Source organism: Mus caroli, unplaced genomic scaffold (genome assembly GCF_978045245.1).
Source record: "Mus caroli unplaced genomic scaffold, Mus_caroli_1 scaffold_14, whole genome shotgun sequence".
Taxonomy (NCBI): domain Eukaryota; kingdom Metazoa; phylum Chordata; class Mammalia; order Rodentia; family Muridae; genus Mus; species Mus caroli.
Genome location: NW_028227269.1, coordinates 69410034 through 69436585, shown reverse-complemented (window position 1 = coordinate 69436585; position 26552 = coordinate 69410034). Strand labels below are relative to the sequence as shown.

At 40.2% G+C, this 26552-nt stretch overlaps 1 protein-coding gene across 1 annotated transcript; it reads right to left on the bottom strand.

Moving 5' to 3' along the window:
• Nucleotides 1-2290: 2290 nt before the first annotated feature.
• Nucleotides 2291-26552, bottom strand: Actr10 (actin related protein 10). Its single transcript, XM_021178845.3, has 13 exons — nucleotides 26389-26552; nucleotides 23531-23603; nucleotides 22070-22152; nucleotides 21010-21118; nucleotides 16996-17103; nucleotides 14802-14869; nucleotides 11419-11498; nucleotides 9631-9666; nucleotides 8125-8204; nucleotides 7800-7873; nucleotides 6353-6434; nucleotides 4439-4640; nucleotides 2291-2627 (listed from the first exon to the last, which is right to left on the bottom strand). Exons 1-13 carry the CDS (start codon nucleotides 26463-26465, stop codon nucleotides 2446-2448), a joined length of 1254 nt encoding a protein of 417 aa, XP_021034504.1. The 5' UTR covers nucleotides 26466-26552; the 3' UTR covers nucleotides 2291-2445.

The window sequence follows — 26552 nt, the reverse complement described above, 5'->3', positions numbered from 1 at the left end:
CGAGCCCTGTCCTTAAGGAGTTTCTGCTCCAGACAGAAGATGACAACAGTGTCAAAGCAATGACGATCAGTGCCTGTGACAGATGTGCTCAGGACGACAGACATCACCATCACCTTTAGGACAAAACACATTAGGAAACTTTGCGGCCACGCTGATGTTTCATTACTAACATGGAATTCAGATTAACTTCTCCTTAAGTCGGGATTAGCAAGGTCTCATCTTACTGTTACCCTTACCTCCAGCACCCCAGCTCATTTGCCTTGAGTGTAGAGTGCTGCTCACATAACCCGAAGTAACCTGTTCCCACGGCCTGCTCTTTAGGAAGCAGGTCAAAGTTCTCCCATATGGCTTTTCTCCAGGGCCAAAAGTAGTATCAGTAGCAACACTGATAGCTTTTGTGTGACCATTGGTGTGCAAATCTGTTTCTATTTGCCTTTGACCTCTAAAGGGAAATGGTCCACATCTTACTGCTCACAGCACCCACAAGTACACAGGGCACACAGATGGTCAGTAGGTATCAGTAAATCTTAGTCTTTGGGTAGGAAAGGGTAAGTAGAATAGTAGATATACAAGTATTTTAAAGTTAAACAGACAAATGCAAAGAATTCATTTGCTTCTAAAAATTATTTTGTGGAGACAGAATTTCATAGAAACCAGACTGGGCCCCAACCTGCTATGTAATAGGGGGTTGCCTTGAACTCCAGATCACCCCTCCTCTAACTCCCAAGAGCTACTTTACAGAAATGTAGCCATTATATCTGATTTACTGTGTATCCCTTGGCTGGCCTGGAATTCACTATATAGACCAGACTGATCTTGAACTCATAACAGAGACCCACCTGCCTCTGCCTCCTACTTGCTGGGGTTACAGGAGTACATCACCATACCAGGGGTTCTTCAGTTTTTGGTTTTTAAAGACTGGGTTTCTCTGTATAGCACTGGCTGTCCTGGAACTTGTTCTATAGACTAGGCTGGCCTAGATGTGCCTGCCCCTGCCTTTTAAGTGCTGAGATGAAAGGTGTGCACCACCACTGCCTGGCTACCAGGGTCTTCTTTTCCTACTTTTATTGCAGGAAGCCATTTTCTTCAAGAGTTAGTATCTTCATATGTAAAGAATATGGCAAAACTTGGAAAAATTCAAAAAGCAAAGTGATGAGACTATGTGTGGAGTTAAAGTATACACACCGGAACCTGTGTTAGTTCCTACCTATGAATGCGCAGCCACGTGTGCACACACACACACACACACACACCAGAACCTGTGTTAGTTCCTATCCATGAATGTGCAGCCACGCGGGCACACACACACACACACACACACACACACACACACACACACACACACACAGTCTTGAGGAAGTTCATTAAACAAATGAGGACAAATAAAAGTTTAACAACAAATGAGTTCATTAGTTGAAAAACCCTTGTGCTAAAATAGAAAGCACAAGAGCAATGGTTAGTTTCATTATGAATGTTTATTAAAAATTATAAAGAATGAATTACTTTTCGTAGGAATGTAGAGGTTTCATGCTCTTGAACATAGAGTTCAAAAGTATATATTTCGGGCTGGTGAGATGGCTCAGTGGGTAAGAGCACCCGACTGCTCTTCCGAAGGTCCAGAGTTCAAATCCCAGCAACCACATGGTGGCTCACAACCATCCGTAACGAGATCTGGCGCCCTCTTCTGGAGTGTCTGAAGACAGCTACAGTGTACTTACATATAATAAATAAATCTTTAAAAAAAAAAAAAAAAAAAGTATATATTTCTACACCTTGCATAGTGAATGCCTGGCTCTGCTATCAAACAGTCTGAAAGACCTGAAGTTTTCATGGGCATACAGTGAAACAAAGGATTAAGAAACAGATTATGTTAGAATGTGAAATAACGGATTGGTGAGGTGGCTCAGCGTATGCCTTCCAGAGGACTTGATTTTGGTTCCTGGAACCCACAGCACATGACTCAAGAGAATGACCACAGCTCCAGGGACCTGATGCTTCCCGCCTACACAGGCACCTGCATCCATATGCACACATGCTCCTATACATATATAGTTTTAAAAAAATTGAAAAAAAACCTGAAATGACTGCAAAGGATAACATTCATGGCCTGGATCTATCACTAAAAATAGTAAAATTAGGGAGTTTCTAATACTCAGGACAGATTATGTAAACTGGAGGAAACTGGACTACATAATAAACTAATAAAATTGAATAGCTTAACTATATTTATTGATATAAATACAACATATCTCACAAGCATCCACTACGACATACGACACAAGAGACAAAGTCAGATGAATTAAATATTAATGCAAAGAGAAAATACAGAAATGCTTTGTTACATAAAGGTCACCTATATATATTAAATCATCCCACATACTTTGTACAATTTACCTCTAATTGATTAAATATTTGAAATAAGCAAGGCTGGATGTATTCAAGCGTTTATTTCTCAGTGGAAAATGCCCTTTTCATCAGCGGTGGTTGTGCTTTCCCCACATCAAACATCATTTCCAGAGGAGGGTTGTTGAGAGAGCACCAGTCAGGTATGCGGCCCGTCTGGTTATAGTACTCCTTTGAAATGGAGCGGCTCCCAAGGATGTCTTGCAATGCTCCAAAAACAGCCCCTGTGTAGTGACAATAATTTCATAGCTAAGATGATGCATCAGAAAGTGTAAGCTATGCAAAGAGGAGACTGGTAAATTCAGCAAGCAGACCAAGCTCTCAACTCCAACTCAATGGGATTCACTCTGAGACACAGTGTGAGCCATGACTCCTCTGTTGAAAATAACCCAAGGACCCTTTGCAGATTTCAGGGAATATGGTATTCCAAAATCTAAAAAAGGTGAAATAACTTGAGGTAGAAGGACTTCCAACTTTAGGAAAGACTCAAGTTTTCTTTGTCACAACTCTGTTACATGTCATTAAATAACATTGCAAAACCCAACAGATATCATTTAAACATTTTAAGATTTTTTTTATACCAGAAAAATCTTACAAAGATGCATAAGGCAAGGGCTGGAGAGATGGCTCAGTGGTTAAGAGCACTGACTACTCTTGCAGAGGTCCTGAGTTCAATCTCCAGCAACCACATGGTGGCTCACAACCATCTGTAGTGGGATCTGATGCCCTCTTCTGGTGTGTCTGAAGACAGCGACAGTGTACTCATATAAATAAATTAAATAAATCTTTTTAAAAATGCACAAGGCAATCTTTATGAAAAACAATTTAGCTTCTAAACCTAATGTAGGTGAAAAACCAAGATTAATCAAAGTCTACTTCACAAGAAACAGTACTACTATCACTTCAAATTCCTATCGCGTGTTTTCTGTCTACATGCATAGTCCTGCCACCGGCTCTGTCAGAAAATAAACTATATGTAAATAGACACATCTGTGACTGCTTTTCTCTAGTTATGTATCAGACTGTGTGCTTATCCAGTGGTACTATCTATTTTTTTTGTTTTTGTTTTTGTTTTTGTTGTTGTTGTTTTTCGAGACAGGGTTTCTCTGTATAGCCCTGGCTGTCCTGGAACTCACTCTGTAGACCAGGCTGGCCTCAAACTCAGAAATCCTCCTGCCTCTGCCTCCCGAGTGCTGGGATTAAAGGCGTGCGCCACCACGCCCGGCAGTGGTACTATCTTAAGAGTACTCAATGAGCTGCATCCAAGTTAGTGTAAACTGAAGTACTGATTCCCACCACTAATTGATACTAGTGACTAAGACAAGTAGCTCATGACTTTCACTACTCTGAGAGACGACTTTGTGTAAATGAAATTATTATTTGACACAGGGTTTCACTATATAGTCTTGACTGGCCTGGAGCTCAACCATCTAGACCAGGCTGTCTTCAAACTTCAAGGAGATCTGCCAGCCTCTGCCCTGCCTCCAAAGTTTTGGGATTAAAACCATCTGCCACTACACCATCCCTAAGGATGAAGTTTACTTTCTATCTATCTATCTATCTATCTATCTATCTATCTATCTATCTATCTATCTATCTATCTTCTATATCTCGCCAGCAGAAATGTGTATAATTACAAAAATTACTATAATTTACAGAAAAGTCTTACTTTAATAAAAATTATTTGTTCATTTGAGGCAGTTCTAACTTTGTAGCTTAGACTGGCTTGGAATTCATTATGTAGCCTAGGTTTGCTCAAACTTTATCTGTCTGCCTTAGCCTCCTAAATGACTGGATTATGGGGTTTTACTGTTCAGTGGAAAATAATATTTTCTTCTTCTTCTCCTTCCCCTTCCTCTTCATCATCATCAGTGCCTAAGCTCTCCCAACATCAAACATCATTCCCAAAGGTGGGCTGTTGAGAGATATAGTCAGGTATATGACCCAGCTAACAGTTTGACTTACGAGGTGGGTAGTTTTGAACAAAGTAAATGTATTGTTTACTTTGATACATTTACTAGGACTAAGTTCTTACCTCCCAACCAGGCCACACAATTAGCTTTTGCAGGTGGAGTATGAATTCGGAAGTTCTTGGTGCCAAGTGTCTTTTTGTACTTTGGCTTTTCTACCAAATACCGTATTTCTGCAAGCAATCTGTGGAGAAAGCCTGGCAACATAGATGTGCCGCCGATGATTACCAAATTCTCTGCCAGTTGCTTCCTGGTGTCTATAGGGCACTGTTGTTGAAAAGAAGAAGAAAGGTTGTTAGCACTGGGTGACTACTGCTTAGCTAGACTTCCTACATAGAAGCAGACACTGCAGACAGCAGCAGCACCTGTACTACAGAAGACATGTAATGTTCCATACAGCAAACAGCCACCATGAACATACTACTACATGTGTATTTTTGAATATTCTCAGTAGTGTTTAGATTTATTTAGTTAGTGATTTTTGTTTAGAAAGGGTCTTTCAAGATAGCCTGGAATTCACTATGGAGGTTAGGTTGGCTCTGAGATCCATCTGCCTCTGCCTCCAAGTGCTGGAATCAAAGGCATGTACCATCACTCTAGACTCTATTACCTTCTACACCAATCTTTAAGTTGTGTATGTGTGTGTGTGTGTGTGTGTGTATACAGATGCCAGTGCTTGTGCAGAGACCAGAGGGCTACTTGCAGGAGGAGGCTCTGTTCTTCTACTATGTAAGTCTTAGCTACTGAACATCATGCCTGCTGGCAAGTGCCTTTATTACCCACATGCCTGGCCCCGTGTTAGACTTGAAAAAAGTGTAGAGTAAATTCCAAGCAGTATAGGCAATAGTATGACCTTTTACCTTTTCTCCCTTAAGTAAAGGGAGCATGTAACGTTCAACCACTACCACCACCCTCCTCATTTACTTTGTTTTGCTTTGAGACAGACAGACAGACAGACATAGATAGGAACTCACCACACAGCCCCAGTTAGCCTCAAACTTGCAATCCTCCTGTCTCTGCTTTTAGAGTGTTCAGATAATAGGTGCACCACTGTTCATGGCTTACAACCTAACTGTTTTCAAGTTTTTGTCTTTATTCTAGTCTACCAGGCTCAGTTGCTGGGGAAGATAACACCCAGAGCTTGTGTGGAGGCTCTAACAGGAACACAGCTGTCCATGTGTCCTGATGGAGTATACTTTCCTCTACTGAAAGGTCAGAGGCTGTGCTTCAAAGGACACAACTGGACTCTGCCTCGCCAGCCAATCATACCGGCCTGGCAACCCACAGGGGTTGCCGGATGTCACAGCCAGATTGTCCTCACTCCAACCCTATGGGAGCCGCACTTCTCACTCTAAGAATTAGAGCAGTGGAATTCCATAGTAAAGCCATCAGGTTTGGCAGCAAGTATCCTTACCTGTGGAGCCATCTTGCTGGCACTATATATATTTTAAAATACTAAGAAAAGGGTTTGTTTGTTTGTTTTTGTTTTGTTTTGTTTTGAGACAGGGTTTTACTAAATGATCCAGGCTAGCATGAATTGTTATAAACCAGGCTGGCCTGGAATTCTTCATCCAACTGCTTTGGTGTCTCAATCACTACCATACTCAGCAACATTAACTATAAAATTTCACAGAAAAGTTAAAGTAAAAAAATGTAAGCCAGGTGTGGTGGCCCATGCCTGTAATTCCACGACTTGAGAGGAAAAGGCAGAAGAAATTTGAAGAATTGTCACAAGTTCAAGGGTAGCCTGGTCTATACAGTGAATACAGGCCAAAAACAAACCAAAAAACAAGGAAACACAAGTGATAACAACAACAACAACAGTATTCTATAAAATTCTAATAGGAAATAAGTAATAAAAGGGTTTGAAAAATTACTTTATTCTTACAAATAATATATGATAAGAAAAAATGCAGAAGATAACACTTAAAAATATTCTTTGAAGTTACTTTTAGAACAATGGGAAATTGTATAAATACCTGTAAAAGGGAATCCAAAATTAAAGTGGCAACTGACTTTTCCTCATTATCTTGTTCAAAAAGGATTTCCACAACTGAATCTCTAATGAAATTAAAAAGAAAAGAGAACACTTTATAGTCACCATATAGCATAGAAGAAATCATTAGTTACACTGACATAATGTTTTTAAGTGGCAGTACCATCTTCATGAATTATTGAATAAACTAGAAAGCTTTTCTCTTGTAAATGGGGAAATGGTGTATCTAACTCCAGGGGCTGAGAGGATTCAGTGAGCGTGTAAAACAAGGTCTGGCATACAGAGAGCATTCCTCAAGTGTTAGCTACTGCTCTAGAAAGATGTACATGACACCTCCTCAAACATAACCGAAAAGAAGTTATACTCTGTAAAAGCTAACATGATTTCACATGCCTGTAAATCAGGGATACATGGGATTTTAAAACAGGTAACAAAACCCTTTGTTTTTTAAGTTTTTCTGAAGCAAGATCCCATGTAGCTTCAAACTCCTTCTCCTCTTTCTTGTCTCTACCGCCCACGTGCGGAAACCTCAGGTGTGAGCCACCACACCTGGCATCTCACATTTTTTTTTTTAATTTTAAAATGACACAAAGCTGAATATGGTGACTCATACTCCAGCACATGTCTGTGCACCATGTGGATGTGATGCCCACAAAGGCCAGAGCCGTGCACTGGACACTCAGCAACTAGAGTTAGAGATGCTCTGAGTTACCAAGTGGCGCTGGGAATTGAACCAGCTCCTCTGGGTTATATTAACTTCCTGCGCCATCTCTCCAAATCCAAATGCAAAGTCTCAAAGCACAACAAACAAATGACTGATGACAAATAAAACCCAGCCACTTTACAAATGAAATGTTACTGGAACACAGGCATCATCTTCCCTTATACACTGTACATTATACTGCAAGTTTTGTACTCCAGCTAGAGTTGAGTAGACACAAAGACTGCACAGACCTCAGAGAGTCAGGCATTTATAACCTGCTTCTTAAAGAGGTTACTACTAGGCTGGAGAGATGGCTCAGCGGTTAAGAGCATTGACTACTTTTCCAGAGGTCCTGAGTTCAATTCCAGCAACGGCATAGTGGCTCACAATCATCTGTAATGGGGTCTGATGCCCTCTTCTGGTGTGGCTGACAGCTTAAGTGCACTCATATACATAAAATAAATAAATCCTATTAAAAACAAAAAACGAGTTTACTACCCTTTATTTGAAAACTTATTCCCCACTGCTTTTTTGAAACACTATTAATTTCATTAAAATAATTCTGAATTACTCTGACGAACAAGAAGGAAAGAATATTTTTAAAACTTAAAAAGTTGAAAAAAAAAAAAGCATCATAAAAAATATTTTACTGTTAACCTGGAACCACCCACCTAGGCTTATACAAATATGTTAACACATTATTTCCCTCTTAAAAATAATGTCTAACCTGATTGATCCAAGCACATGTAAAATTTTCTCTCCATCCAATGGATAGTCAACATTTGGAGGTGGAGTGGGACGCTGAAATGTAAAAATAATAATAATTTATAATAATAAGGCATATTTATAAACAAACACATAAATAACTTTTGCAAAAAGATTTTTTTTTCCCCCGAGAGACAGGGTTTCTCTGTATAGCCCTGGCTATCCTGGAACTCACTTTGTAGACCAGGCTGGCCTGGAACTCAGAAATCTGCCTGCCTCTGTCTCCCAAGGGCTGGGATTAAAGGCGTGCGCCACCACACCTAGCAAGAAATAATTTTTAAGCTTACCTCATTATTCCCATCAATATTAAATTTTGCTGCTTGGATTTGCAGTCCACGCTTCAGATCACTTACAAAGCACGTACGCACTTAAGGAGGAAAGAAAGGAGCCTTTATTACTGCTTGTTGCTCAAGGAATGGTGAGCTGATACCTTAGCTGGAACAATCCCATTCAAGTGAACATACAACTTAAATATTCATCTTCTGTAAACGCAAGTATTATTTTATTGCTTTTATATGAAGCAGAGTTGAGGTTTTACTAAAGATATTTTAATACAGGCTTAAGCATGAAGCTTACAAGAAAAAAGGAGGGGCCAGGGAGATTAAGAGAGAGAATTGGGAAGGCAAAGAGAGAAAGAGAGGTGCCCAGGAATAAAGACACACACATTTAAGAGCAAAAATGCAGGCTTCTCTATGGATTGTTGCCCACAAAACCATATTCTAAAACTCCCTCTACAGAACCGTTCTGCCAATGACAGGCACTGTAGAAGTGTAACGACACACATAAGAGACAGCTCTTCCCACTAAACAGCATGTGCTTCCAGGGTTTCTATTTTCCTTTTTCTCCTTTTGATCCTTTTCAAAAATCTGAGTGAAGACACAAACTCCACTTGCTCTTTGCGTGATTACTTCCTGCATGGCACACCCTACAATATCACCTGCCTGCTACTCTATCCTTTTAATATTTGCATTCTGAACACTTAAAACTGTGGGTTTTTTTTTTTCCTGCAAATATCCTTAATAAGGCCTTTAAACAGAGGAGTAAGTAAAAATTTTAAATCTGAAAAAGCTGGGGCTGAATTCAAGATATCCAATAACTTCAGCCAAATTACTTTTAAGACATTACTTACACACTTAGAACCATGTTTGTGTTTACTTTCATTTTAAAATAAATTCTAGGCTGGACAGTGGTGGCACAGACTAGCACCCCCTAGCACGGGGGAGGCAAAGGCAGGCAGGCCTCTGAGTCTATGGTCAGCCTGGTCTAAAGAGTGAGTTCCAGGACAGGGAGGATTACATAGAGAAACCCTGTCTCAAACACACACTCACAAATGATAAATTCTGCTAGGAGCTGGAGAGATGTCTCAATGGTTTACAACACTGTGCTTCTAGAGGACCTGGGTCCGTTCCCAGCACTTACCTGGTGGCTCACAAGCATCTTAACTCTGACCACCACAGGAACCAAGCACACATGTGGTGCACATGCATACATTAAGGTATAATACTTATTATATAAACTAAACTGAAAAAAGAAAAAAGGGTCTTCTGGTTAGCTCCGGCTGCTCTGAAACTTGCTGCGTGTGTGTATCTGCACCACGTGCTGAGATTATAGGACATGCCACCACATATATTTTTTATCTGTACTTTTAGATACATGTGCCCTTCAAACTAGCACTAAAGAATGTAAGGGACAAAACCGAGGGCCAGATGTGGGTGGTGTTAGGGCATTGCTGTCAATCCTGAGCACCTGACTGATCCCAAAGACCCGCACGCTGACAGAGAAAACCCTCTTACCTTTAATATCTTCTAGCACACCTTCTGGAACTGAACCTGAAAAACAATTTTATTAAGAATTAAAGAACCTTAAGTAATAATTATTTAAAAATCCTATTTAATTCTCTCCATTCCCCATTTTTCATTTAACTAAAATTAAGTAAGATATTGGTCTTTTTAAAGGTTTAACAGAAAAATCAACTTTGCTTTTAGGGAAGAAATCTTTCTGAACTGAAACACTCCAAGTGAGGAGATGGCAGAGACACTGGGCCCAGGAGTGTAGAAGTCCTGCGGGAGACTGAGAGCTCACGCACCTTACAGCAGAAGCCAGAACACACAAGGGGTCACAATGACACGGATGTGACCTTGTGTAGTCACAGCACCCCCCCTAGCACTCTCTCTTGTCCCCTTTGCTCTTTCCCAATCCTTTCTAAGGATATTTGAAAAGAAGAATAAAAAGAGTGGCATGGTGGCTCTGGAAGCTGAGGCAGGAGGACTGCCCCAAGCTCAGGGACAGTCTAGGCTACATACTAAGACCATGTGAGAAGATATTTCTAAAAACCAATAAGCAAGCAACACACACACACACACACACACACACAAGTAAAAAAGTAACCTTTTAGACACGTTACCAATGTGACATGATGGTTTGCCAGCCTGCTGGTTTTCTAAGGTAGAACCAGGAACACAATTCTCTAACTTAAATCCTAGAATTTAGGAGGCAGAGGCAGTAGGATCTCTTTTTTTTTTTTTTTTTTTTTTTTTTTTTGGTTTTTCGAGACAGGGTTTCTCTGTGTAGTCCTGGCTGTCCTGGAACTCACTCTGTAGACCAGGCTGGCCTCGAACTCAGAAATCCGCCTGCCTCTGCCTCCCAAGTGCTGGGATTAAAGGCGTGCGCCACCACGCCCGGCTCAGTAGGATCTCTTTAAGTTAGAAGGCAGCCTGGTCTATATACACTGAGGTTCTAGACTAGTCATGGCTACTAGTAAGACCCTATCTCAAAACAATATATAATAAAATAATGTCTTCTAAACCAAGTCTCAAAAATATTTTATTTGTGTATAAAAACTAAAAACAAAGCTTTTTGAAGAAGTGGATCATAATAAGTGGGTAAGCATAGCACTGTAATTCCACCCAGATCTGTACACCTGTCTTAAAGTAAACTATTTATAATGAACTTTTTTTTTTTTTTTTTTTCAAGACAGGGTTTCTCTGTAGCCCTGGCTGCCCTGGAACTCACTTTGTAGACCAGGCTGGCCTCGAACTCCTATCTAACAACCTGGTGGAAACAGGAGTGTCAAGTTCAGAAAGACCATGGCCGGGCTCCAACTGAGAATCAACAGCATGCAGATGCGATTTCAACCAGAGAAATAGATGAAATCTGCTTAAAAGCCAGTAGGAAGAAAGAAGAAAAGAATAGGAGGAGGAGGAGGAGGAAGAGGAAGAAGAAGAGGAGGAAGAGGGGGAAGAAGTAGAGGAAGAAGAGGAAGAGGGGAGGAAGAGGAGGAGGAAGGAGAAGAAATAAATCAAGTCTTCCATGGAACCACTAGCAGAGAAAATGAGAGAGAAGAAACCAAGGAGTACTGAGAAGCAACAGCCCATGGAAGAAAGAATCCCAAAAGCAAAGGGAGGACAGAATGATTTAAACCACCAAAAGTTCTAGAGAAGACGACTAACACACAGCAACAATGACTTAGACTTGGGACAAGGTCAAGAGCGGTGTAGAGAAATGAGGAGAAGCAGCAATGGCAGAGACTAAATAGAAGCTAAGGTACGGGGAGCTTAGTCCACTCTGAAGCGGCTTATTACCCATCACTGAGGGAAGGCTCTGTCCTTTAGCTGCACCAGTGTCAACAGTACATTGTTCCAACAGCTGAGTTTCCAACTCCCTGAAATTTGAGAAAGTTATTGAAATTAAAATACTACAATTGATAATTGTTTCTTATTTAAAAGGTACAGTACATTACAAATCATAATGTGTCGTATAAAAAGTTTGTTTTGGCCCAGGGAAGTAGTGGCACATGTCTGTAATCCCAGGACTCAGGAGGAAGAGGCAAGTGGATTTCTATGAGTTTGCAGCCAGCCTGGTCCACAGAGCAGGTTCCAGGATAGCCAAGGTTATACACAAAGGGGAAAAAAATGTTTGTTTTGAGGCAGGGTCTCTTGTAGCTCAGGCTGGCCTTGAACTTCCCATGTAGCTGAGGGTGACCTTGAACTTCTGATTTTCTTGCCTCTACCTGAAGTGCTGATGCTGGAATTATAGGTGTACATCACTGTGTTACGTGGTACTGGGGATAGAACCCCAGAGCTTTGTGCATACCTAAGTCAAGCTCTCTACCAATGAAGCTACAGCTCCAGACCAATAGAAAACAATGGCTTTATCTTTAAAGGAGGAATATATCTGATCATCCCACTGTACACCCAGGCTTCCATATCCTCCTCCAGGGTCTAGCCTGGCCTCTACTTCATTGTCTCCACCACCCAGCTCCACAATCAGACTTCCCACATCTTCCTTGAGAGTACAGACTGAACTAGCAAAGAAAGGCCACATGCTCCAATTTCACTGAAAGAATACTAACAATATGAAAGACCAAGCCAAAACCTATTAGTCTTATAGAAATGCCAATGACAATTACCTACATGAGCTCAGGATACAGAATATAAACTCCTCTGAAATATAATTTATTCATTTTATTATTTTATGTGCATGTTTGTCTGTGTGAGAGTATCAGATCCTAGAGTTACAGAGAGCTGTAAGGTACTATGGGCGTGATGGAAATTAAGCCTGGGTCCTCTGGAAGAATAGCCAGTGCTCTTAACTGCGGAGCCATCTTTCTAGCCACAGATATAGAATTCATCAAAGAATGCAAGGAGTTTAAAGAAGACAAAGAAACAGCACAATGAAAGAGAAAGAGTACAATCAAGGAGAAAGAGCTCAAGGACAACCACCCAAGGGACACCCACAAAACTCAAACATAAGGCTGACAGAAACGATGAACACAAGACTTGAGAACTGAGTTAAAAAAAAAAGGGTGGGTGGAGGAGGAGGGACTGAGTTCAATCAGGAGGTAGAAGCACTGAAGAGGACTCAAGATGAAATGAAGATGGAATTGAAAATCCCAATAGCTTAACTAGAAAACTCAAAGGCATAAAATGTAAAATTTCTCAACAAATGGGACCAGGAAGCAAGTAAGCATCACTATTGTAACATATGACAAAATAGACTTCAAACTAAAACTAATCAGAAGAGATAAAGAAGAATACTTTATTCTAATTAAGGGAATAGTTAACCAAGAAGACATTGCTATCCTGAACATACATACACTCATCAAACTCTGTGGAGCCCAATCTCATATATATGTATACAGACACACACACACATACACACACACAAAGCTAGAGGGAAGATACCTCAACATAATAAAGCTATATATGAGAAACCCACAGCCAGCAGCATCCTAATTGAGACAAGTTTGAAGCGACCCAACTAGTCAGGACTGAGGCAGGGCTGTCCACCATTCCCACTCCTCACCACTGCGTTCCCAGTACTAGCAGGAGCCATGCAGCAGGAGAAGGAAACTAAAGGGATACAAGTAGGGAAAGATGATACGATACTATACATTAGAGATCCCAGAAATCCTACCAGAAACTGCTAGGAAACAAACTCAGCAATGAAAGGACACAGAGTTAACTTGCACAAATCAATCACCTTTCGATACAACAAACATACAGAGTGGAACTCATAACACATTCTCATTCACAGCAGCCTCAAGGAAAATAAAATACCAAGGAAGAAACCTAACCAAAGTGAAAGAAACGAGAAAGACACTAGAAAATGAAACAAAAATCCATGGTCACAGATTGGTAGAATTAACATTTCGAAAATGGCCATTTTTCCAAAAGCTTTTTACAGATTAAATGCAATCCCAATCAAAATCCCCAAGCCATTATTTACAGAAATAGAAGAAAACTATACTAAAATTCACATGACACCACAACAGACCCTGGATAATCAAAACAATCCTGAGAGAAAAGAATAATGCTGGAAGGGAGAAAGGAGATATTACAATTTCAGCTAAGAAATGGAAAAAACTAAAATGTACTTTAATTAACAAATGGATACTGAAAATGTGCATAGATACTATGGAATACCATTCAGTTGTAAAGAAAAAGAAAATTATGAGCTTTGCAGGTAGACAGATGGAAGTAGGAAAGATCATATTGAGTGAGTAACCCAGAACTGGAAACAATGTCACAGGTTTTCTTCCACTGGAGGCTCCCAACTCCAATCTTAAGATAGAGCTATACTCTTAACCCTTATCTAAGAAATGTCTCTTTGCAACAAAGAAAACTACAGGAAACTACAGCCAATCAATCAGAAGGCAGAGTTATGGAGTCTAGTCCCAATGGATACAACTACAGAACAGTCCTGCACCCAAGGCTGAGGAACACTGTGGAAGAGGGAGGAGAAAGGTTGTAAAGATCAAAAGCATCAGGAGCCTGCTGTAAGGTTTTGTCTCCTAGTAATATCAGAAGCCACACCCAGAAAGTCTGACCAAAATGACTGTCCAAGTGCGAGCTGAATAAAGACAATGTCACTGGGTATGCCAAAGCGGACAGGGAAAAGCCCACAAGGTCTCAACCCTACACAAAGGACTGGAGGCAATAGAGGAAAGCTAGGAGAGGGAGAGGTGTCTTCCCTAGGGCAGAGTGGACCAACTGATCGTCTAACGCCAAATGATCAGCCCTGAGAACAGACAACATTACATAGACTTTAAAGGTTATGTGTGTGTATGTATGTATGTGTGTATGCATGTATGTGTGTGTGTATATATATATAAAAATTTTTTTGGTTTTTTGAGACAGGGTTTCTCTGTGTAGCCCTAGCTGTCCTCGAACTCAGAAATCCGCCTGCCTCTGCCTCCCAAGTGCTGGGATTAAAGGCGTGTGCCACCACTGCCCAGCTAAAGGTTATATTTATAAACACACACACACACAAGTAAAAAAAGAGGCCATGAATTTGAAGAAGGGAGAGTAGATAGGGCTTAGAGGGAGGAAAGGGAAGGGTAAAATTAATTATAATCTCAAAAAAAATGATGAATGCATTCAAATCGAAAAGAAGATGGAATAAATTAAAAACCAGATTATAAGCATCGGCTTTTGTAGCTGGTGAGAAAACACAAGAAACTTACTTGTGGAGAGCTTTTCCTCCTAATGGTAGCGCTCCCCAGCAATTCAGTATTGGGATGCCTTCATAGATCTGTGCTATAGTCAAGGTCATTATCGTCTGAGGAGATACAATGTTTCCTCTACAATATTGTTCTAATTAACCTTGGTGATACATTTTTACTTCTTGTTCTAGAAGTTACAGTAAAGCCAGATGCAAGTCTCTTAATAATGTTCACCAAAGAAAACAGACTTAAATGTGTGCATGCACAGACACCATAATCCATTAATTAGGGTCGAGGCATCCAACAATGTAGTCATTAGCTAGCAATGTAGGCCTACTTGAGTACTTAAAATTCAGCTGTTCAGAACTTTGATATTCTTTTTGTTTTGTTTTTGTTTTTGTTTTTTTTTTTTTTCGAGACAGGGTTTCTCTGTATAGCCCTGGCTGGCCTGGAACTCACTTTGTAGACCAGGCTGACCTCGAACTCAGAAATCCGCCTGCTGGGATTAAAGGCATATGCCACCAGGACTGGCTCAAGAACATTGATATTTTTAAGAGTCTAAGTTACAAGGCAAATTTACAAAAGTTAATGAAGAAAAAAAAGACTTCAACAACTTCAATTTTTACATTGAGTATAAAGAAACATTTTTTTAAGGTTTATTTATTTTATATATGTAAGTACACTGTTGCAGTCTTCAAACACACCAGTAGAGGTACTAGATCCCATTACAGATGGTTGTGAGCCACCATGTGGTTGCTGGGACTTAAACTTAGGACCTCTGGAAGAGCAGTCAGTGCTCTTAACCACTGAGCCATCTCTCCAGCCCCATAGAAATATTTTTAATATACTGGATTAGGTAAAGTATACTTTTAACTTTACTGCTTTAATTTATATGAATTTCTAAGATATTTTAAAATCTAGATATGGCCCGCCTGACTGACAAGATTATACTATGCATATATTACATTACTTATAAGACTGTTCTGGTTAGGGTTTTATAAGTACAATACTGAAAAGATGAAAAAGATTATGTCGAGAGACCCTAGTTTGGCCACTCTAGGTTTATATCCTAGCTATGTGCTTAGAAACCTTACCCTAACTTCCATGAGAAGAAGATCACTTGCCTGGCAGGTTTCTTTTGAGAATTAAACAAAGTCATGTGTGACTTAGTTTTTTAGGAGTAGATGGTTATTTCCCCCCCTGAACATTTTTTCTCATAGAAATCTAGATCTTGAAACTGCTTGTCTTATTTTCATGTACTTTACCTACATTTTAACAAAGCAACACTCACTGTGACGATTCAATAAAGTGTCACCTCTATTGTAAGTGTTTATATGGAAAGGATCATATCTATTTGTCAAACCAGCAGTACTCCTTTGTGACGAAACTGCTAGCTGTGCCTTATTAAACTACCTGTTGGGTGGGCCCTACACTGTAAGGCTACCTTACTCAGCACACACAGTTCCCACGAGATGGAATAGCATCACTATTTTATAGTTATGGAAACTGAGTCAAGAGTCTAAGTTACTTGAGTGGTAGGTACCCTATAAGGAAGAAGCACAGCCCAGATCTGTCCTTATCTGCCCTGGCTCATAAACGCAATGGCATATTATTCTGACAGCCTCTGGACACAGAAAAAAAAAATGTACTTTTTCTATAGTGAAGGCCAATTTTATTCTACCATTTATATTTTTCTTTTTTTTTTTTTTTTTGGTTTTTCGAGACAGGGTTTCTCTGTATAGCCCTGGCTGTCCTGGAACTCACTTTGTAGACCAGGCTGGCCTCGAACTCAGAAATCCGCCTGCCTCTGCCTCCCGAGTGCTGGGATTAAAGGCGTGCGCCACCACACCCGGCTCATTTATATTTTTCTTAGTTTAACTTTCTCATTTTAGTTTGTCCAATTATTCTTTGTATGAATTCTTTTCTTAGAAGTTAACTAACCTTACCAGCTGATAATGCATCTTGAAAACTGACCACAATATCTAGCAGATCTGCTCCTGGAGCATAAACTAGAACTGAATCATAATGATAACTCCTACAAAAAGCTTAAATCTCTCAAGGCCATTACCCTTACCACATGATAGCTCATACTGCACACATTAGGCCAAAATATTTCAATAATACAAATTATTTTTATAAGCCAAATTACTTCAGTTAAAATAAGTATAGAAAAAAACAAAACCCACAACATGGGCTAGCTGATAAAAAAAGATACAGGCAACACCAGGCTTTCCCTATATCCACAATCCAGGACCATGGCCGAATTAATCCCGAGCGTCAGCAGTGCCATCAGATGACTTGGAGCAAGTAGGACAGATGGAACCTGGAAAACAGCAGAGCATCGGCAAGGCCGGGGCTGAGTGCAGTGTTTGAAGCAGTCAGATGTGTCTGCAAATATACTGGGAAAGTTCACAGCAGCACTGCACTGATTTACATCTCTTCCATCAGTGCTGGTGTTAAATGGAAAACTAGCTTTCTGACTTAGATGAATTTACTCAATAACCAAAGTATCTTTCAAGTAATAAAACATAACATCAGAGAATATAAACAAGTAATTTAACTAGGTAGTTTCATTTCCAAATGACAATTCTAAAGCATTTTTATCAGTACTACCTCTTGTGAAGTAGAATTTTCCAATAAAAGATAAAAGTCTAGAAAAATACAAATTCAGAGGAGGATGATACTAAAAAACCAGATGCTTTTGCCACACAGGAAACACCGAAAAGAACTCCTCCCCCCTCCCCCTTCCCCTCCCCCCATTTGTGAGAACTCCGAGGGTGAGTGTCTATGACCTGCAGTGACCCTCCCTCCTGCTCGGACTGCAGCAGGGATGACAGGCATGTTCTCTTACGTCCAGCTTTAGGAAACAATTCTTTTCACTTATTCATCTAAGACAAGATCTCATGGAGCTCAGGCTGTCTTTTTTTCTCCCTTTTAAAGTTGTGTGTGTGTGTGTGTGTGTGTGTGTGTGTGTGTAGCACACGTGTGGAAGTCAGGAGGACAACATGTGGGCGTTACTTCTCTTTCTCTACCATGTAAGTCCCGGGGATTGAGTCAACTCAGGTTGTCAGACATAACGGCAAGCACCTTTACCCACTGAACTGTGCCAACAGCCCTTCCAGGGTCTTGAGCTTGCTATGCAGTTGAGGACAACCCTAAACTGTTGAGATTATAGGACTATGCCACCACACATTGCTAGGCAAAAACTCTTGATAATCACATTTGCAGAGTTTGTAGAATAAACCCTATTTTTAAATCACCAGGGGCTAGCAAGATGGCTCAGCAGGTCCAAGCACTTGGTACACAACCTGGATACCTGAGTTTGATCCCTGGAACCTTGGTAAAAGTAGAACTGATCCCAAAGTTGTTCTCTGACCTCCACACTGACACTGTAGCACACCATCCATCATCATGCACACACACACACACACACACACACACACACACACACACACACACACAAATAATAAAAACTTAAAAAAAAAAAAAACCCTCAAATCCCATCCATCATAACATAGCAGCTTAAAGAGCAAAACCACAAACTATAATCTTCTTGGTGACTTTTTTTTGAGACGGGGTTTCTCTGTGTAGCCCTGGCTGTCCTGGAACTCACTTTGTAGACCAGGCTGGCCCCGAACTCAGAAATCTTCCTGCCTCTGCCTCCCGAGTGCTGGGATTAAAGGCGTGAGGCACTACGCTCGGCTGGTGACTTTTTTTTAAGTGAGAATTTGCTAGATTTGGTGGTAGTACAAATACAGATATTCAATAAAAATATGAAAGTCTATTATAATCAAATGGCAGATAAAATAATAGCTGAATTATTATTTTTAATTTCTTTTTACTTAGAGAAGGCACTTCAGTCATATACGAGATAAGGTTACCAATAAGATCCAGTTGCAATTCTTCAGTATACACAGAGGGACTTTCTGGCTCAGAGGAGCTGTCCTGCCTCTGCTGCTGTCTTCCCACTCAGTGGGAGTCCTGAGTTAATGGTGTCAGTTAGGGCAGGTGCTATAGGATGTATTCCTTCAGATCTGTCTTACCAAAATGACTGACAACCAGCTGCACTTACCAGAGTGTTTTTTAGTATTAAATATATTTTGACTTTAGCAAAACATATAAAAATGCTTACATGTAATTAATTTTGAGATAGTGTCTCAATGTAGCCTAAGCTGGTCTCAAATTCACTATGTATCAGAAGGTGACCTTGACCCTTCTGTGTCTACCTCCCAAATACTGGGATTTCAAGCATCACTGCCCAGCTTACATCTAATTTCTAATGTACTGTACTCTTTTTAAATAATCTTCCATTTCCCTCTCTTAAAAAAATACCCTCTAATTTCAAGGCAGAAACTTTTAAAAATATAAAAAATTGTCTTACTATAAAATAATCATACAATTTATTCCTATTTTGAAATAAAATAGGAATATTACAAGTAATGTTACTAAAATTAAGAGATAATCCCCACTTCTGAGACCTCCCACATCCTCTAGAGGTGGCAACGATTACATATTGCACCTAAAATAAAGAGAAGGAGTAAAGGAAAAAATGATACTTGACAACAGCCAATGTACCTGAAGAACAGGAACTAGCAAAGCATATGAAAATACATGATAGACTTCATAGCATTGAATATGTCTTTTTCTCCTGAAAGTCTCCAAAGAGACTTTTAATACTTATTTTACATTAAAATAAGTAACTGAAATACCAGCTTTAGTGTTAATTAGGTATGAAATAAGCATTTAAATAAAATAGTCAATTTGAAGAGGCTTCTATTATCTGATTCTTCAAATATACTGTATAGTACATATAATGAAAAAATATAGTGTGGAATTGGTTTAAGCTTTGAGCACCTATCCAAAAAAGTTACATGGGGCATTTCCCTAAAATGTAATATGTAAGCTTTATTTATCTTCTGAATGGTTTGCATGCAATGTAAATGTTCTACCACTGAGCCATCCCTCAGACTTCTTTCTACTTAAAAACAATGTATTAGTCAGGCAATGGTGGTACACGCCTTTAATCCCAGCCCTTGGGAGGCAGAGGCAGGCAGATTTCTGAGTTTGAGGCCAGCCTGGTCTACAGAGTGAGTTCCAGGACAACCAGGGCTACACAGAGAAACCCTGTCTTGAAAAACCAAAAAAACCACAAAAAAAAACCCCACAAAAAACCAAAAAACAAAACCAAACCAAAATCCCCCAAAAACCAAAAACCAATGTATTAATTCCATTTAAAAATAGGTATCTCAAGGGGCTGAGATGTCTCCTCAGTGAAGTGCTTGCCAGGCAAGCATGAGGAATTGAGTCCAGTTCCAGTACCATATAGATAAAGCTGGGGCAGCGGCACAGTCCTGTAATCTCAGGGCTGTGGAGACAAAGGCAGGAGGGTCACAGCAAGGTCACAGCCAGCCAGGCCAACTGGATCATGGGAGAACCTGTCTTGAACAGTAGTGAGGCCAGGGCTGCAACTCAAGCTCAGTCGCCAGCACTGCATAAAAACAGAAGTGCGGTACATGTGTAACGGCATTAGAGTTATCTGGGAAAAGGCAACCTCAATTGAGAAAATGCCTCAATAAGATCAGGCTCAATTGGTGAGCCGGTAGAACATTTCTTAATTAATGATTGATGGGGTTGGAAGAGACTCAGCCCACTGTGGGCTGGTAGTCCTGGGTTCTCTAAGAAAGCAGGATGAGCAAGCCATGAGAACAAGCTAGTAAGTAGCATATCTCCACAGCCTCTGAATTAGTTCTTGCCCTGACTTCCCTCAGTGATAGACTGTTACCTGGAAGTGTAGGCATAATAAACCCTTTCCTCCTAGTTGCTTTTGGTAATGGTGTTTCATCACAGCAAGAGACTTGATGAAGACAGAAGATGGAACCAGGTTGTGGGGAGCAGCTGTGATGGACTGGAAGGACTTTGGAACTTTGAGCTAGAAGGCCTCTGAGTGTTACAAGCTCAACTGGACTGTTCTACTCTAGAAGACTGTTGAAAGCAGTGCAGCTGATGGAGGCTTGGGCAAGGCAAGATCACAAGTTTAAGGTCAGCCTCAGCTATACAGCAAGTTTGAGGATAACTTGGGCTTTAAAAATGTCAAAAATAAATGAAAAAATAGGGTGAATAAATGATTAAGAAAGAGACTGGGCCGCTGGCCTCTACAAATGCCATATATACATGTGCACCCAAGTGTACACACACACACACACACACACACACAAATAAAAACAGGTACCTCAAAATATTTAAAAAGAACACGAGTCAGAGTCTCTCTGAAGTGGGAAGGACATAATACCGACTCGATAACCACAACCCGGCGGTCTCTGGGATTCACCAACAGATGCCTGGAAAAGAAAACAGAGCTCTGTACTTTTTTGGGTAACTAATGCAAGTTAAGAATGAACTGTTTTTCATATGTTAAGATGCTTTATGACAAAAATATGCCTTTATTTTATCATTCCGGGAACACGATGTTTCTGAGTTCTTAGACTGTGCCAAGTGCTGTAGCAGGAACTAAAGCCATTATCATTACCACCATCAGCCACTACACAGAGGTTTTCTTTTGTGAATTTGTAAAAGTAATAAGTATAAGCTCACAAATTTCATTCACAATAGACATTAACTTGGAAACCACAAGAGTTTTACCATATGGATAGTACACAATTTACTTATCAGTCAGTCTGTCTGTCTGTCTTTTACGGACAGACGGGACTCGGCTGAGGTTATTTGCAGGCTGTCAGTCCCTTTATTAAGAGGCACTTATCTAATCATCAGCTATGTTTTTCCAAAGGCTAAAGACAGAGATGGCAAGATGGCTGGGGGGGGTGGGGTGGGGGGAGTGGAAGGCAGCCATAGCCAAGCCTGAGCTTGACCCGTGGACCTGTGTGGAAGGAGAGAACTGATGTCCACAAAGCATCCTCTGACCTCCATACACCTCAGGACCCAGAGACATGCACAGCCACATAAAAATTCTTAAAAATAGTTTTAAAACACCCAAAGGTTGAAGATAAACAAAACTGGCGCTGGACTCCAATTTTCTTTTTTGTATCAGATGCAATAACCAAGCATTCTTTTTTTTTTTTTTTTTTTTGGTTTTTCGAGACAGGGTTTCTCTGTATAGCCCTGGCTGTCCTGGAACTCACTTTGTAGACCAGGCTGGCCTCGAACTCAGAAATCCGCCTGCCTCTGCCTCCCAAGGGCTGGGATTAAAGGCGTGCGCCACCACCGCCCGGCTCCAAGCATTCTTATAACTGGCATTAGGGAAAAACCAACCCTGAAATAAAGTTTCATCTTACCTGAAATACAGTATGTGGATGAATTCCTTTAGGTAGGAATATAATTCTTCTGTATTGATATTATACTGAACAACTTTGATTGGCTGGAAAAAAATTAAAATGATTTCTTATATTAACAATATTGTATGCTTTTTATTTACTATTTCCTCATAATAAATGAAATTTATATTAAGAATATAAAAAACTAAAAACTGATTAACTTAGTGTAGCTTAGCTGGTGGATGTGCATAGCATATGCAAAGCCCTGGGATCAACCCAACAATGCATAAATGCATAAAACTCCATGTGCTAGTGCATGCCTAAAAACAGGCAGAAGACCCAAGTTTAAGGTCATCAAGTCAACCTGAGTTATACAAAACTTTATCTCAAAAATAACATAAGACAAAACAAAACAAAACAAAAAAACAACCCAAACAAAACAAATATCCCCCATAAAGGGTAATCTCTTCAATTAGGGATTTCAATGAACTGGCAATGGATAAAAGAGAAGGTAATTTTGAACTGTATAAATAGAAGTGTGTGTCTACAAGTAAGTACACAGAACAGTGCTTATAAGATTTTTGTCTTACTTCATCTGACTTATCATTTGGGCATGACTAATGATAAAAACTCAGAATAGCCGGGCGGTGGTGGCTCACACCTTTAATCCCAGCCCTTGGGAGGCAGAGGCAGGTGAATTTCTGAGTTTGAGGCCAGCCTGGTCTACAGAGTGAGTTCCAGGACAGCCAGGGCTATACAGAGAAACCCTGTCTCAAAAAACCAAAAAACCAAAAAACCAAAACCAAGAACCCAAACCTCTCAGAATTGCCTAAGAAGCATAAAGAGGGTTGGAGAGATGGCTGAACAGGTACAAGCACTGGCTGCTCTTACAGGCATTCGAGCTTGGTTCCCAGCAAGCACACAGCTCACAACTGTAACAGCAGTTCCTGGGTATCAGACACTCTCTTCTGGCTTCCAAGAGCACTGCATGTTTGGAGGGAACTTAAGTATGTACAGGTAAAACACAAAGTAAAAATAAATCTTAAAAAAAAAAAAAAAAAGAACAATCTTTAAAAACAAAAGGTTGCAAAGGCTTCCTCAAATATTCTAGACTTAGTTCATCTCCTGGATTATATGGTTGGTGCACATCATGATTAAATTCATGCCACATAAGATTAGGCCTCAACAAAGTTGACTTAAAAAAACTCCTGAAATTGTATCTTACTTTATTTTTCTAATTTTCACATCTTAGTACTTATTAGTGTTAGTGAGTGTGTGTGCATGCGTGCATGCATGCTCTATGGATGTGTCACAGCCCTTGGGTGGCGGTCGGATGACAACTCTGTGGGAGTGGTTCTCTCTTTCTACCTTTATGTGGGTTCCGAGCGTAAACCTCAACTGCCAGGCTTGGTCAACAAGCCCCTTTCCATACTGAGCCCCCATGCCAGTCCATAGTTTTCTGATTTGTTTAAAAAAAAATACCTTAGACATGCCAGCTCTTTTTATCACACTGGGAATTATACATCGTGGACCAGTTTCTCCTGCGAATCCACACCTGCAAAGAAATGGAAAATTATATACTCAACTTATAACCTTTTTTCTAAATATCTGCCAAAGAAACAATGGCCACAAAAACATCTGGAAATATCTCTGATGCACTTAAAGGGTCAAAGAAAAAAATATAAAAATAACATCTATTAATTAAGTTTACATAACACATTAAAGGAAGAAGCAAAGTATATAAAAATTTTTATATTGAAATAAGCCAGTGTCTCATTTTAAGGCAGATTTCATTTTCCTCCTCTTTTATAAGACATTTATTTTTATAACCCTGGATCTACACTATGTGACTTCCTTCTGACAGTCGTGTATCATTCAGTGACAGGCTATGAGAAGCGCATTGTTGGGTGGCTTAGTTATTTTGCAGCATCCTAAGAGTGTACTTACATAAACCTAGAAACACAGTGGGCTACACATAAAGCTATGTCTGTGATTGTTGTTTGACGACACACTTTTAGAACATGGTGCCATACTAAATACTGCAGGCAAGTATAACTCAAAGGTGCTTGTATACTTAAGTATATAAAAACATACAAAAGGAAGTGGTTGTGTACCTGAATGCATCTAAACATGGAATAATATTAACTACAATTATTCAGAATAAAGAAACTCTGGTCATAGACAGCTCACATGTGATACTGAAGAGCCATGACATCATATATGTGATCTCTCATGACAGAAATGTCACTCACAACACGGCACATGAATAATCTCTTCATTCTATTGTTAGTTTTAATATTAATAAAGTACTATTACTAATAAAGTAACCGTTAGCATGTTGTTTAATCATTTTACGTGTATAAGTGTTATGCCCGTGTGTGTATGTATGTGCACTACATACGTGCCTGGTGATCACAGAGGTCATTAGATTCCCTGGAACTGGAATTGTGAGGTAACTGTGAGCTATCTGACATGGGTGCTGGGAACTGAACCCAGGTTCTCTGAAGAGTAGCAAGGGCTCTTACCCACTGAGCTGGCTCTCCAGCCCCAAGACTATCTTCTTAAACTATGAGAATCTGACAATTATAATCACTTATATACGGTAAACTCAAACAAGCTTACATTCATACTAGGACGTGCATGGACACTGTTTTTATTAGTATTTATTTCTTGTGTCTATGTGCATGGGTGTGTGAATGGCACAGTGCACACAGGGAGGGGAGAAGACAACTTGTGGGTCTTGGTTTAAGCCAAGTACAGTAGGCACATGTACAATGCCAGCACTCAGGAGGGCAGAGGCACTAGGACTAGAAGTTTGGGGGCAGCTTGGGCCACACTGGACACTATTTCAAAAAAAAAAAGAAAGAAAGAAAGAAAGAAAGAAAGAAAGAAAGAAAAGAAAAAGGAGAAGAGAAAGAAAGAAAGAAAGAAAGAAAGAAAGAAAGAAAGAAAAAGGAAAAGAGAAAAATTAGTAGTCAGTGCCACATTTCTTTTGTGTTGGAAAAAAGGTTGCTAAAATGACCATATTGCAAATCACACCTTTTTTTTTTTTTCCTCCCCTCCTGGGCACTGTTCCCCTGTGCCTAGACATTTCTCTTCATTTTCACTTCAATGTTACTTATATTCAGTGCTCCTCAAAGTCCTCAAGGACTTTGTAATGATGTAGCTTAAGTTCTGCCTTTGAAAACTTTTATGTCCTTCTGTCTTCAATCATATCCCTATATAATAATTTATATTTTCAATGTACAGCCACAATAATTATTTTCAGGTAGTAATCTCTACTTATCACATTAATGTTTTTTTTTTTAAAAAGTGAGATATGAATATGGGAGAGTCAGAGGAGAGGATAATCAAGAACTATGTTTAATCCAATTCTGTAGCTTCTAAGGACCAATTTTTAAGTCTATTCTTATGACCATTTATTTAATAGTTGCTTAACATCTATTACAGATTAGGAAGTATTTAAAATATGCAAGAAATAATCCACACATCTGTTTCATATATAACTTCACCTCAAACACATAATATGTATATATGATGGAACTGTCAGCTTTCTGGAGCCTAATATGTATTTCATACACAACATCACTTTATATATACATATATGTCATGTAATTCTGTGCTGTTCTTGAGTCCAATACAAGGACTCTTAAATGGATGGTCCAAAGAACTTAAAACCGTCCAGCAGCCTCTCATACTGTCCAGATGATCCAAGGTTTGTGAATTTGTGTTTTGCTATCTCTACCTTTGACTGCCTCTTCGAGGACCACTACTCCAGTGCTTACAAACTGCTTTTTTAAAGTGCAAAATGTGGGTCTAAGAGTATTATAAGGTAACCAACAATTTCTCATCTCATCTCTATGCGGCTTCCTGTCTTCATGTGCCAGGGCTCCATAGCTGATTTCCTACACTCCTGGGGAACAATCTATTTCCAGAACCAACGGGGCTCCATCCCATAAATGTTTTATGGTGGAAAGAGTCAGCAAGCGTTACAATTCGATGGTTTCTTTCCAATCTGACCCAGCCAGAGACAAGCACAATCTGGGTCATCGCTGTCAAATGTTAAAGTGATGGCCTGATCAGCTTCCTGGGCTTCTCTGGGAGTCCAGATCCCACTCAGCCCACCAGATCCTACAGGTTCGCATCGCCCAAGAGAGTCCTCCCTGACAACACACTCGTCACTGAGTGTGGATTGAGCTTTGCCTTAAGGCAACGATGTGAGCGAGCATTCGCGGGATCGCCCGGGGGAAGGTCTCGGGTGCCCAGTGGGCCTAAAGACCGTTGCCAGTCCGGGACCACCGGCACTTCCCTCGGGCCCACAGCCGCCCATGGCCACTCACTTGGTGAAGGCTTCTCCTAGGTCGATCACGACCGCTGTCTTCTCGCCGCCGCTCCCAAGGCCCTCGTAGAGCGGCATAGTTGAGAGACCGACGTAGAGATGGTGAAATGGTCCGCCCGGCGGGGGGCTGCCTCAGCGCGGGGGCGGGGCGGGGTCCTCACAAGG

Coding starts and splice junctions, on each gene's coding strand:
- Actr10 (XM_021178845.3), bottom strand. CDS start 26,465: ATGCCGCTCTACGAGGGCCTTGGGAGCGGCGGCGAGAAGACAGCGGTC. Junction 14,870..16,995: donor GGGAAAGCCTGGTGTTGCCT/GTATCTTTTTTT, acceptor ACTATAGCACAG/ATCTATGAAGGCATCCCAAT. Junction 11,499..14,801: donor GGAGGAAAAGCTCTCCACAA/GTAAGTTTCTTG, acceptor CTCAAATTTCAG/GGAGTTGGAAACTCAGCTGT.